We start from the raw sequence: 14,306 nt of genomic DNA, 5'->3' as shown, positions 1-14,306 counted from the left end.
AAAATAATGGAAATAAAGAATCCAAGTTAAAAAAAAAAAGGAATCCAAACTTTATTATTGCAAATAGAAGAATGTATCTTGTTAATCCATATGGGTCACATATCCTACGATTATGAGTCTCAGAACTAAACCTTAAATACCAAAATCCAGTCTAGGGCCATGCCTCTCAGGACAAGACATCTCTTTCCTAGATAAATTTATACCCAAGTCCCTAGAAAGAGTGAGTTGGCTGACTGAAAGGAGGATTTAAATGTCTATAGCAAATTCTGTAATACCTAAATTTACCTGGGCTGCACAGAGCTACCAGGCTGAGGAATCAGCAAACATGCTGATGTTACTTCCTCACTATCTACTTCTGTGTATTTACGGCTTTTCCCAAAGAACTCAAAGCTCTTCATAAATACTAACCAATAATTGCCCATTCTTTCATCACTATGTTTTGATAGGTAAAAATATTCTATTATCCAGACACTAAGTAACCAGTATAAAAAACTTAGCAAGTTAGAGATAGGCCCAGAATGAGTGTGTAAGTGATTCAAACTTCAGCCTATTCTCTTTCTACTATATATTTTTTCCCCACCTGCATGGAAAACCAAACGACTCGTATTTTCTTTTGGAACCAAGTCAGAAGGTTCTGCCAGGTAATATTCATCTTTTATCTCTGGCTTGAAAACATACTTTAGCATACCTGCATATAAAATATTATAATAAACGAATAATGCTGAAAATGTAGTCACTGGATGGGAAAAATCAACAACTCTTTCAAGTTAAAGTTTTGAACTATTTCTTAAACCACTTAATAAAGTACTTTGTAAACTCAAGCAAATTCTGTAATAAATTAAAAACTGATATTCTGGAAATACAGCGGGGGAAAAGAAGAGCAATGGCCCTTGTTCTCTTACTGCTTTTTCCACATACTTAAAGCAATTGTAGTATTCTAGTCTCATTATCTATACTTCTGATTTCACTTTAGACTATGATCTCTTCAAGAGCAGAGACTATTTTCTTCTGGTACCTCTAGAGTATAGCAGAGTGGCACATTTTGAGATGCTAAGTATTAGTTGAATAAATAGACTTTAAGTTGTTAATTAAGTTGTTAATTATCAGAGAAATAGACTTCAGAAATAACTTAAGAAGCTACCTGAAAGAATGGAGAAAGGCTTTGCTTATATTTTATAAGGGAAACAGGAAAAATAGGAGACAGGTCACTAGGTGAGTAAGAGAAAAGGAAATTAAGTTTGAGAAAATGGGTGCAAAAGATAGGCAATGTCTGAAGATCTTTTCTTTCTCTTTTTTTGGGGGGGGGGCGGGGGAAGAAAAAGGGAAGCTTTTACCAGAAAAAAAGGTACCATTTCAAGAAAAGAAAATACATACTCAGAAAATAGTATAAAGATTTTGACCACAAGGCTATAAGATGGAGAGTCCACAAGAAGATATTGATTCAAATTCAGAAATAACCAGTAGAATTCAGTTTATTTGTTATATTTGGAAACTGAAACAAGAAGGTTTCTTTCCTTTTTATTAAATGCTTTTTGTTCACTGAACAGATCTGAATAAACTTATAACCTGAAAAGTCCTTTTAAAAGGTCAGATAATTGTTGCACTGTCACAGTATTTTTTTAAAAACAACACAATTACAAACCAACTACATTCCAGCCTGATCAAAGATCCCACAAAACAGAAAAATCACTAACAACCACATTGAAAATGTACAACAGCAATGTCTTGTCAACACGTCTGTACAGAGCACAGACATGACAGCTAAAACAGACAGAAGAGAAGATGCTTTTGACAGCCAGTGTGTGTGAATGATTCTTTGAGTCAGATGGCAGCAACAAGTTACCAACTAGGAGATCTGCATGACAACTAACCATCCATCTGTATCAAACACCATCTGGCCAAGATGACTCTGGCTTCTGTGTATTTGACACTCCTTCCAATTCCAAAGACTAGCAAAACAAGTGGTCTACCAGTATCTGAAAGAGGTAAACAGGTACTTAGGTATTTGTGCCATAATGCACTTGTATTCTTTCTTAGTGTTCAAAAGCAAAGCTGAAAACAATGCTGATCAAGTATGGTATACATTTTAAATTTATTAAAAATGGTTGTCCATACATGCCTTCCTTGATTATCATAAACAAAGCAAAAAGATTATCTTTAGAACTGTTCCTTTATCCCGGGAAATTTCAATCCACCTTTAAAGCTAAGGCAGCATATTCTCTATAATTTTGGATATACATCTGCTCAAGTTTTCATGTGTTTTATAAATATTAAAAGAGTTCTATAAATTGTTTTTTTCCCTATTGCTGACACTGAAAATTCTCATTTTTTAAATATCTTTCAAAGCACTTACTTCCTAGATGAGGGAAAAAAAGTTCAAGTACCCTTACGTCATTGATGATACTTGCTAAAGGTCAAACATTATCTCTTTTCATCCTTAAAAACTAATCTCAATATTCTGAAAAATACCACTGTTTTCCTCCAGGTATAAGAAGAATAGGAATTTAATAAATTGAATGGATTAAAAAAAAAAGAATCTCAATGTAAAAATCTTTCAGACTGTTCCAAGATTAACAGAGAGAACAAAAGCTTTGTAGAACGCTACCACAAATGTTCTCAATACGGAAGCTCCACAGTTCTTGAAGGAAGACAATTAAATAACTGTCTCAATACACAGCACTTTGATCACGAACTGTTTTATCTTGAAACTCTGGTAAACTAAACATCAACTTCAAGTTAAAAAAAAAAAGACTGTACAGGATTAGCAACTCAGAGATCCTGATTTATACAGCCTATTCTTCAACCATTCTCTGCTATATTTTCTTATTATAACTAGGTTATAAACCCTGCCCTCCCCCATCCTCCTGGCATTAAGTCTTACCTAGACCTGCAATCTGACAGACCAAATTATCAATGTGAATTATCTACTACTCAGTGCTGCCACCAATTTCTCAGCATGCCAAATGGTAAACTATGACAAGCTATTTTTATTTTGCAATCTTGTGTTTTGGTTCTGATTACTTATTAGCCTTTTTGAGGTTTGGTTTCTCTCTTCCTAAAATGAAAATGGTATTTACTTGAAGGACTGAAGGAAATGACATGTATAAATTATGTGGTACATACTAAGCTCTTTGCAAATGTTAGTTCTTTTAATAATGAGCAAGGTATCTACATAATACCTGTTACCATAGCATGTAGCTCTATTACCCCTGAACACGGACAATTTGTCACTAGACTTACCACACAACTTCCCCATGCTCTAAGCCAGTTTTCTCGTCTTTCTTCTAGTTCATTGTAACCCAGGATTCAGAAGTTTCTTTTTGAGAAAGCAGTATGGTACCTCCATTGAATCAAAAACATTCTGTCAAGCAAAAAACCTAAGAGCCCTGGTTGTTCAAAGTTTACAAAGAGAAAAAATAGTCAAAAATGATTATGGAACCATTAATGGCTGTTAAAAATTACAAAAGTGGCACATTTGTTGAGAAAATGCACAAAACAAAATGTCTACTATCGCTACCACCACAAAACCCCACATGTACAAGGTAAAGAGTAAGTCTTTCCCTTTACTATGCCTTTCATTCCTCCTCAGAGGTAACTACCGATACTTGGGTCTATATCCTTTGGGAACTTCCGTGCACATGTATATGTATTCTACTTCTTAAAAACTGTGAACTGTTCCGCAATCAAAATTTTCAACAATACACGATCATCATATGATCGTTTCACCGAATACTTACTATGCACCAAAATCAGAGACCTTTATTTCATTTTAGCTGTTAAACTGACTAATCTTCTGAGGCAGTTATTTCCTACATTTTACAGGTGAGAAAACTGAAGCACAAAGAGGTACAAAAAAACCTGGCCAAAGTTTCTTAGTAGGCAGTGGAGCTGGGATTTTAATCCAGGTTTTGCCTGACCACCAAAGCCCAAGATCCTAAATAACCACCATGGCAGATCACGTGAGTATATTTAGCAAGGTATATTCTAGTATATTGTGCTAGTATATTCTAGCAAGGTCCTCTTTTTGCTATATAGGCTCCCCTTAAGCAATATCATCCCAAGTGGCAGGTTATACTCCAGACTCTCAAATATCTCCTTCTAGCCCAGACTTCTCTGGGACTTCTAGGTCTCTCTTCTAGATCTATGTGGCCAAGTGCTGCCGGGAAAGCATTTTAAATTTTACATATTCAAAATTGACGATCTTTTCCCTCCAACATCTCCTTCTCCCTCCTACCACTCCAGCCCCTGGGAAAATCAGGTCCTTTGCATTCCTTCTTTCAGTACAGGGCACCACTATCCATCTGGAAAGCTATAACCATCCTTGACATCTACTTGTTCTATAGCCAATCCATTATCAAGTGTCAATTTTAATACTGAATATCTCTCAAATTTGTCCACTTTTTTATCTTCAATGTAGCCACCACCATTCAAGCCATCACATCCTTAATAGACTACTGCAATAGCCTTACTGCTCTCCCTAAGTGTAGCAGCCAATCCACTGTCTAAACTGTAGCCATTATGTATTTTGCAAAATGCAAATATAATCATAACACCCACTGGGTTCTCTCACCCTTCCCTCATAAATGTCTTAAATGGTTTCCTACTGTTTTCAAAATAAAGAATCAAAAATCCTCAACATGGCCTCTAAAGAGCCTACATAGTTTTGCCCCTGATTCTTATTGCACTTTTCTCTTATACTTTCAATTCTTCAGGCCAATGAGTCATTGTAACACAGTTTGTTTACTTGGAAAGTACCTCAAACCTGTCCTTTCAAAAATCACTTCATAAATATTATCTTCTCTGATCTCCTAGATGAGGTCAACTCCCTAACAGATGTTCTAACAACAGTTTACTTTTCTTCCTAATACTTACCAGAGTTTGAAATTTCACATTTATTTAAAAATAATTTTTTAAATGTTTAGTTATTTTTGAGAGAGAGAGAGAGAAGGGGGAGGGCAGAGAGAGAGAGAGAGGGAGACACAGAATGTGATGCAGGCTCCAGGCTCTGAGCTGTTGGCACAGACCCTGAGGCAGGGCTGGAACCCACAAACCGCAATATCATGACCTGACTGAAGTCGGCTGCTTAGCCAACTGAGCCACCCAGGCACCACGAAAATTCACATTTATGAGATTATTTGATTAGTCCATTCTTTACTAGATGTGCCACCATTCCACGAAGCAGACAGCGTGTATGCTTATCATGGTGGACCCAGTACTTAGAACAGTTCCTGACACAATATACTGAGTAGGTGCTCACAGTATCTTTGAATGGATATCATAATTTAAACATTCCTAATTATTAACATAACTTCTTGAACTTCTACCTTAGCATGCCTGTCTAGAAGTTTTGACAGAACGTATTTCTGGAAATAAAAACCTGGAACAAAGGATACAAATATTTTAAATTTTGATAGGTAGAAAATGAGTCTATGGCAATGTACTGACGATGTACAATAGAAGAAATAAAACTTCAGTCAGAAACAGCAGAAGCACCTTTATTCTAATACCAGTAGCTTCTGTAGAAAGAAAGAAGAGTAAATTAATCCATTTCCACTGACACTTTACACAGAGATTTTGGGGAACAAAGAAAGGAAAAAAAGAAGGGTGGTAAGCAATGAGGCCATTCACATCTTAAGTGAAAATAAAGGATTTTTAAATAAAGTACTACCTATAATAAAGGCACATTATGCTTTAGTAAACATAGTCTACCAGCTTTTACAGGTAACGTAAGTCTGACACTTTACATTTCAGATGGGTCAAGACTAGCTCTAGAATAAAGCAATCTGACAACACAGTCCTTAATGGTTTAACATTGTTGTTGGAAAAATGTTTGGCTCTATAATTTATGACAAAAAGTGCACAGTCAAATTTAGTCTTATTTGAGGCCTTCATCATAGACTCACTGGTTAGTTAGTGAGGATCTTTACTTAGCAAACAGGATGGTTTTAAGTATTCTGTATCCTTCACCTTTCTTAGCAGTACAAAGAAAGGAAATTTTGTTTGTAAGCACCTGAACTATCTTATAATTAAGGAGATTTTTACCTTCCCACATAAGACATTGTTGATTTTTCACTTTTAACCAAGAACTGGCAAGAAAAGACAAATACATTTTTTTCCACATTTCTCTTTCAACAAAGGAGATTTATATTTTCTTTTTACATAATGCAAAGATCTTGGGAAAAGCAGGAGACCCGCTCTAGGAAGTTTTCTGAAACTTAATCATTTATGAATACTGTAATCTGATTTTTAAATGGCAATCAGTTTTAAAATTTTCAGATTTTTAAATTACTTATTACTGATTCTTCTCTTGGAAAGATGGTCAAATAAGCAATAGAGGGTACTTAAGTCTTTATTAAATATATTTGGTTTCTTCCACAGAACAGTGGCAGAAATGGATCAGAAGCAACTTGGTATAAGTAATACAGCTGATTAAATATTTAAGTCCACATTATAGACTCTTGTGATATTTGAAACCTTAGCCTAGTTAGTCAAAATGTGTGGCAAAGACTGCTAGTTATTCCCCCATATACATTCTCGGTTTTTCTTTTAGTAATATAGACTTTTACCTGTGCACATGGTCATCCAGCTAGAGAATACATTTACTAGCCATATGACCATATGACTAAGTTCTGGCTAACAGGATGTGAACAGAAGTGACCTGTACAAATTTTGGACCACATCATTAAAAGACAGCTGTCTGCTTTTCACTGCTTCTTTCTGTTCTCACTGGCAGGGAAATGTTAACAAGTAGAATGGCCGCTGTGATTCCAGAGCGGGAAACCGTATTTTAAGGATGGTAGAGCTGCCCCACTATCCCTGGCTACTCTGAACTGTTGCACGAGAGGACAAACTTTTATCTTATTTAAACACAGTACTTCCTGGTCTCTTGAATTAGTTACCCTGTACAGTAACTGATTCAAGGACCAAGCCAACTCTACCACTGTTCTATTTAATAGTTTCTTCTCTTATTCTGTAAGCATATTAAAAGTTGCCCATGTTAGGGGCTACTATGATTAAAACATCACTCTACTTTGGAAAAAATCAGAAGACCTCTTAGCATGGGTACATATGAATGCTTATACAAGGCAACAAACAGAAGAAGCAATATCAGGTTGTGAACCCTTTAAGTGTATGATCTGTTTTACTTATCTTGTAATCCCTAGCATTTATTATGTACCTGGCACATCATAAATTGTAGAATGAATGAAAGAAATACGAACAGTAAGCCTTATACTCCCCAGCTTCTTTTCATAAGAGATGTATAAAACACAAAGTAAGGATTTACCCAAGAAAATAGGAAGCCAAATTAGATTATTCATAGTAATGGGAAGAATACTTTGAGTACCTGGAATGGGCTGTGATTTGCTAGGTTAGTAAAATAAATGTGGCCTCTGGATTCAGATAAACCTAGTTTCAGTACACATTCTGCCACTTTGCATAAAAAAATTAACTTATTTCTGAGTCTCAATTTCTTCATTTGAAAATGGGCTAACAATGCTTAACTTTGCAGAGCTAGGGGGATTTACATACAAAGTTATCTGATACTTGTAAAATTTATGGTCAAATCACAGTTCTACCACCTTTATTACTCATTAGATGTGTGGTTGTGGGCAAGCTACTTCACCTCTCTGCACTTTCTTTTCCTCATCTGAAAAAATGAAAATAATACTTCCTCACCAGATTTGTATAATGATTAAATTAGATGACTGTATAAAGCACTCGGGTAAACATAGCTTTGATAAATCTTAGTGATGATGATGGTGAAGATAAAGACATTTTTGAAAAATTTTAACCTTTTTCAGATCAGCACCATTCCATTTAAAAAATTATGATTCACATGTTCTGGAAGAATATATATCACATTACTAACAATGCTTACCCTTGGAGAGTAAGGGAAAAGACAATCACTTTACGTTCTGTATATCCTGAATTACTTGCATTTTTTTCAATAAGCATGTGCTGCTTTTGTAATTTCAGCCAGTAATATTTTAAAAATCACTGACTTGCCCTTATTTGTCTTTGTTTCCTTCATTAATTTGTAATAGTTGGATGTCTTTGCTTGACCGAATACTTTTTTTTTTTTTGACCGAGTGCTCTTAAATGGATGTAGCACACTGACTTCTTAAAGAGGAGTCTTTAAAATTTTATTATTTTTTAATGTAAGAGACAGAGAGGGAGAGAGAGCGCACATGCATGAGCAGGGGAGAGGGAGAGAGAGAATCTTAGGCAGGGTCCACACTCAGCATGGAGACTGATGTGGGGTTTGATCCCACGACTTTGCGATCATGATCTGGGCCAAACTCAAGAGTCAGATGCTCAACCAATGGAGCCACCTAGGCCCCGAGAAGAGCCCTAAAGTGTACTTCTTCACAGAAACACTATGAGAAAAACTGGCTTGGAGTATGGACAACTAAGTGGTGAAAGGCTGGTGAGTTTGTATAGATGAATAGCATAGCAATAAAACATATCTAGTAAGAGAATCTAGGCCACACCAATTCTTTTCTTTTTTTTGCAACAGATTTTTTAAAGTTGTGGTAAAATATATATGTACAATTTGCCATTTTAACTATTTTTCAGTGTACAGTTCTGTGACATTAAGTAACACTCACAATGTGGTGTAATCATCACCACAAACTATTTCCAGAACTTTTTCATCTTCCTCAACTGAAACTCTGTATCTTTTAAACACTAATTCCCCATTCCCTTCCCTCAGCTTCTAGGAACCACCCTACTACTTTCTATCTCTATAATCTGACTAGGTAACTCATGTAAGTAGAATCATACATAAACATGTCCTTTTGTGACTAGCTTATTTCACTTAGCATATCTTCAAGGTTAATTCATGTTATACTATGTGTCAGAATTTCCTTCTTTTTAAAGGCTGAATAAATTCCATTATATGTATATACTGCATTTTGTTTATCCATTCATCCATCCATGGACATCTGGGTTGCTTCCACCTTCTGGCTTACAAAGATTGCTATGAACACGGATGTTAGGATGTACAAATATCCCTTTGAGTCCCTGCTTTCAATTCTTTGGGGTACATAGCCAGAAGTGGAGCTACTAGGTCATATGGTAATCCTATGTTTATTTTTTTGAGGAAATACTATACATTTCCCACAGTGGTTACACCATTTTACATTCCCATCAGCAATGTATAAGAATTCTAACTTCTCCACATCTTTGAAGGAAGTTGGGTATGAAGTTGTATCTCACTGTGGTTTTGATTTGCATTTCCCTAACTGCTAATGATGTTGAGGATCACTTCATGTGCCTACAGGTCATTTTATAATTTCTTTGGAGAATGTCTATTCATATCTTTGCTTACTTTTTATTCAGATTATTTTGTTATTGTTGTTGTTCAGTTGTAGGAATTCTTTATATATTCTAGATATCAACTCCTTATCAGATATACAATTTACAAATACTTTATTTTTTTAATGTTTATTCTTTTTTTTTTTTTTTTTTTTTTGAGAGCGAGCAAGCAAGTGCTAGTGGGGGAGGCGCAGAGAGCGAGGGAGACACAGAATCTGAAGCAGGCTCCAGGCTCTGTGCTATCAGCACAGAGCCTGATGCAGGGCCTGAACCCATGAACTGTGGGATCTTGACCAGAGCCAAAGTTGGATGCTTAACTGACTGAGCCATCCAAGCACGCCTGTTCTCTCACCTTCCTTGGGTTGCCTTTTCACTCTGTTGATAGTATCCTTTGATACACAAAAGTTTCAATTTTGATGAAGTTCAAGTTACCTAATTTCCTTTTGTTGCCTGATCTTTTGGGGTCATATCCAAGAAATCACTGCCAAATTCAATGTTATGAAGCTTTCCCCCTATGATTTCTTCTAAGAGTTTTATAGTATTAGCTCTTGCATTTAGGTCCTGGTTTGAGATCATTTTTGTATATGGTAAAGGTAAATCCAATCCATGAGCATGGAATTTTCCACCATATGCTGATTGTCTTATTTTTCCCAGTAATGTTTTGTAAAAGTCCATCACCTACTTGGTTAAGTTTATTCCAAAGTATATTATTTACTTTGATGATATTGCAAATGAAGCTTTCTTAATTTTTTTCACACTGTTTAATGTCAATGTATAGAAATGTTATTAATTTTTGTGTGATTTTGTATCCTACAATTTTGCTGAATTCATTAGTTCTAACAGTTTTGGTGAAATCTTTAGAGTTTTCTACATATAAGATTAAGTTGTCTGCAAACAAATAATTTTACTTCTTCCTTTCCAATTTGGATATTGTTTTTCTTGTCTAATAGCTCTGGGTAGTACTGGAAACAGTACTATGTTGAACAAAAGTGGCAAAAGTGGATATCCTTGTCTTATTCCTGATCTTAAAAGCCTTCAGTCTTTTACTATGGATTATTATGTTAGTTGTGGGATTTTCATAAATGGCCTTATGTTGAAATACTTCCTTCTATTCTTGGTTTATTGAGTGTTTTTATCATAAAAGGATGCTGAATTTTGTCAACTGCTTCTTCTGCATCAATTGAAATGATCATGTGGTAACCCCCCTTCATTCTGTTAAAGTGATGTACTACGCTGATTTTGTATGCTGCACCTTTCTTGCATTGCAAGAATAAATCTCACTTGGTCAAGCTGTAAAATCATTTTAATATGCTGTTGAAGTTGGTTTCCTAGTATTTTGTTGAGGATTTTTATATCAATGTTCTTAAGAAAATCTGTCTGCAGTCTTCTTGCAGTGTCTGTGTATATAGCTTTGGTATGAGGGTAATGCTGGCCTCATAGAGTGCATCAGGAAATGTTCCATCCTGTTCAATTTTTGGAAGAATATGAGAAGGACTGGTGTTAATTCCTCGTTGAATGTTTGGCGGAACTCACTATGAAGCCACTGGGTACTAGGCATTCTTGGGAGCTTTTTAATTACTATTAATCACTACTATTAATCACTTCTTTCTGCTAGCTTTTGATTTAGTTTGTGCTTTCTTGTCTAGTTTCCTATGGTGTAAAGTTAGGTTATTGATTTGAGATCTCTCTTCTAAGATAAGTATTTACAGTTAAAAACCTTCCTCTTGGCAGAGCTTTCACTGCATCCCATAAATTTTGGTATTTTGTTTTCATTTTCATTGGTCTCAAGATATTTTCTAATTTCCCTTGTGATTTCTTCTTTGACCCAGTAGCTGTTTAAGACTGTGCTATTTAATTTCTACATATTTTTAGTTTCCCAGTTTTCCTTCTGTCGTTGACTTCTAGTTTCATTCTATTGTGATTAGAAAAGATGCTTTGTATGATTCCAATCTTTTAGTATTTATTGAGTCTTTTTTAATGGCCCAACATATGGGCTATCCTGGATACTGTTCCATATAAACTTGAGAAAAAATACGAATTCTACTGTTGTTGAGTAGGGTATTCTGTATATGTTACAACTGGCCTACAATGCTGTTCAAGACCTCATTTTCCTTATTAATCTTCTAATCTGGTTGTTCTATCCATTACTGAAAGTGTTGAAAATAGAGTACTAAAGTCTCTGATGGCTGCTGTAGAGCTATAATTTCTTCTTTTAATACTGTCAATGTTTGTATCATATGTTTTAGAGCTCTGATGATTAGTGCATAATTACTGTTTCTTCTTGACAAATTAATAACTTTGCCATTATGAAATGCCCCTCTTTATCTTCTATAAAAATCTCTGATGTAAAGTCTGTTTTGTCTGATGTCAATACAGACACCTTTGTTCTATTTTGGTAACTACTTGCATAGAATCTTCTCTCATCCTTTCATTTTCAACCTATTATGTATGTACTTAAATCTAAAGTGAGGCTTGTAGATAACACACAGTGTTATCTGTGTAGGATAACACAGTGGGATTCCATTTCTTAATCCATTCTGCTAACCCATTTTTAAAAAAATTCATTTATTATTTAATTTACATCCAAGTTAGTTAGCATATGGTGCAACAATGATATTAGGAGTAGATTCCTTAATGCCCCTTACCCATTTAGACCATCCCCCCTCCCACATCCCCTCCAGCAACCCTGTTTGTTCTCTATATTTAAGAATCTTTTATGTTTTGTCCCCCTCCCTGTTTTTGTATTATTTTTGCTTCCCTTCCCTTATGTTCATCTGTTTTGTATCTTAAATTCCTCATATGATAAGGTCATATATTTGTCTTTCTCTAATTTCACTTAGCATAATACCCTCCAGTTCCAACCATATAGTTGCAAATGGCAAGATTTCATTCTTTTTGACTGCTGCATAATACTCGAGTGTGTGTGTGTGTGTGTGTGTGTGTGTGTGTGTGTGTACACATATACCGCATCTTCTTTATCCATTCATCCATCAATGGACATTTGGGCTCTTTCCATACTTTGGTTATTGTCGATAGCACTGCTATAAACATTGGGGTGCATGTGCCCCTTCGAAACAGCATACCTGTGTCCCTTGGATAAATACCTAGTAGTACAATTGCTGGGTCATAGGGTAGTTCTATTTTTAATATTTTGAGGAACCTCCATACTGTTTTCCAGAGGGGCTATACCAGTTTGCATTCCCACCAGCAGTGCAAAAGAGATCTTCTTTCTCTGCATCCTTGCCAACATCTGTTGCTGCCTGAGTTGTCAATGTTAGCCATTCTGACAGGTGTGAGGTGGTACCTCCTTATAGTTTTGATTTGTATTTCCCTGATGATGAGTGATGTTGAGCATCTCTTCATGAGTCTGTTTGCCATCTGGATGTCTTCTTTGGAGAAGTGTCTATTCATGTCTTTTGCCCATTTCTTCACTGGATTATTTGTTTTTTTGGGGTGCTGAGTTTGATAAGTTCTTTATAGATTTTGGATACTAACCCTTTATCTATGTCATTTAGCAAATATCTTGTCCCATTCTGTTGGTTGCCTTTTAGTTTTGCTGATTGTTTCCTTTGCGGTGCAGAAGCTTTTTACCCTGATGAGGTCTCAATAGTTCATTTTTGCTTTTGTTTCCCTTGCCTCTGGAGAGGTGTTGAGTAAGAAGCTGCTGCAGCTGAGGTCAAAGAGGTTTTTAACTGCTTTCTCCTTGAGGAGTTTGATGGCTTCCTGTCTTACATTTAAGTCCTTCTTCCATTTTGAGGGGGTTTTTTGGTGTATGGTGCAAGAAAGTGGTCCAGGTTCATTCTTCTGCATGTTGCTGTCTGGTTTTCCCAGCACCACTTGCTGAAGAGACTGTCTTTATTCCACTGGATACTCTTTCCTGCTTTGTCAAAGATCAGTTGGCCATACCTTTATGGGTCCATTTATGTTCTCTACTCTGTTCCACTGATCTGAGTGTCTGTTCTTGTGCCAGTACCATACTGTCTTGATGATTACAGCTTCGTAATATGTCTTGAAGTCCGGGAGTGTGATGCCTCCAGCTTCAGTTTTCTTTTTCACAATGGCTTTAGCTATTCGGGGTCTTTCCTGGTTCCATACAAATTATAGGATTGTTTGTTCTAGTTCTGTGAAGAATGCTGGTGTTATTTTGATAGGGGTTGCATTGAATATGCAGATTGCTTTGGGTAGTATCAACATTTTAACAATGTTTGTTCTTCCAATCCAGGAGCATGGAATATTTTTCCATTTTTGTGCATCTTCTTCAATTTCTTTCGTAAGCTTTCTATAGTTTTCAGCGTAGAGATTTTTCACCTCTTTGGTTATGTTTATTCCTAGGTATTTTATGGTTTTTGGAAATCGATGTTTTTTGATTAGGGTGTTTTATTCATTTACACTTAAAGTAATTACCAATAGGGAAGTACTTACTTTTGCCGTTTTGTTATATGTTTTCTGTATATGTTACAGCTTTTTGTTCTTCATTTGCTCCATTATTCTGTGTTTAGCCGGTTTTTTGTAGTGACACATTTTGATGTCTTCTCCTTTCCATTTGTGTATATTCTGTAGATATCTTCTTTGTGGTTACCACTGAGACTACATACAACATCTTGAAGTTATGACAGTATCTTAAGTTGATACCAAACTAACTTCAACTGCATACAACAAACCCTCCAACTTTATAGCTCCACCTCCCTACTTTGTTACTGATATCACAAATTACATCTTTATATATTGTTCACCCATTAATAAAGATTTAAAGTAATTTTTATACATTTGTCTTTTAAATCCTGTAGAAAACAAAAAGGGGAGTTACAATCTAAAATTATAGGGGCGCCTGGGTGGCGCAGTCGGTTAAGCATCCAACTTCAGCCAGGTCACGATCTCGCGGTCCGGGAGTTCGAGCCCCGCGTCGGGCTCTGGGCTGATGGCTCAGAGCCTGGAGCCTGTTTCCGATTCTGTGTCTCCCTCTCTCTCTGCTCCTCCCCCGTTCATGC

At 35.9% G+C, this 14,306-nt stretch overlaps 1 protein-coding gene across 8 annotated transcripts in view; it reads right to left on the bottom strand.

Moving 5' to 3' along the window:
- TANK (TRAF family member associated NFKB activator) overlaps nt 1-14,306 on the bottom strand; it is a 94,154-nt gene that overhangs the window by 34,702 nt on the left and 45,146 nt on the right. Inside the window, exons 1-2 of one of the 8 annotated variants that reach the window (XM_045033865.1) lie at nt 3,241-3,279; nt 1,872-1,976 (exon numbers count right to left, since the gene is read on the bottom strand). The exons of 6 other annotated variants lie outside the window; for them this stretch is intronic. In XM_045033865.1, the coding sequence (XP_044889800.1) occupies nt 1,872-1,874 (3 nt within the window). In that variant the 5' untranslated portion in view covers nt 1,875-1,976; nt 3,241-3,279. Of the gene's footprint in view, nt 1-580; nt 1,000-1,871; nt 1,977-3,240; nt 3,280-14,306 lie in introns of those variants that run through there. One more of the 8 variants, XM_045033864.1, reaches the window with a different exon arrangement.

Source organism: Felis catus, chromosome C1 (assembly GCF_018350175.1).
Source record: "Felis catus isolate Fca126 chromosome C1, F.catus_Fca126_mat1.0, whole genome shotgun sequence".
In the NCBI taxonomy this organism is placed as follows: domain Eukaryota; kingdom Metazoa; phylum Chordata; class Mammalia; order Carnivora; family Felidae; genus Felis; species Felis catus.
This window is presented reverse-complemented; position numbering and strand designations above follow the sequence as displayed.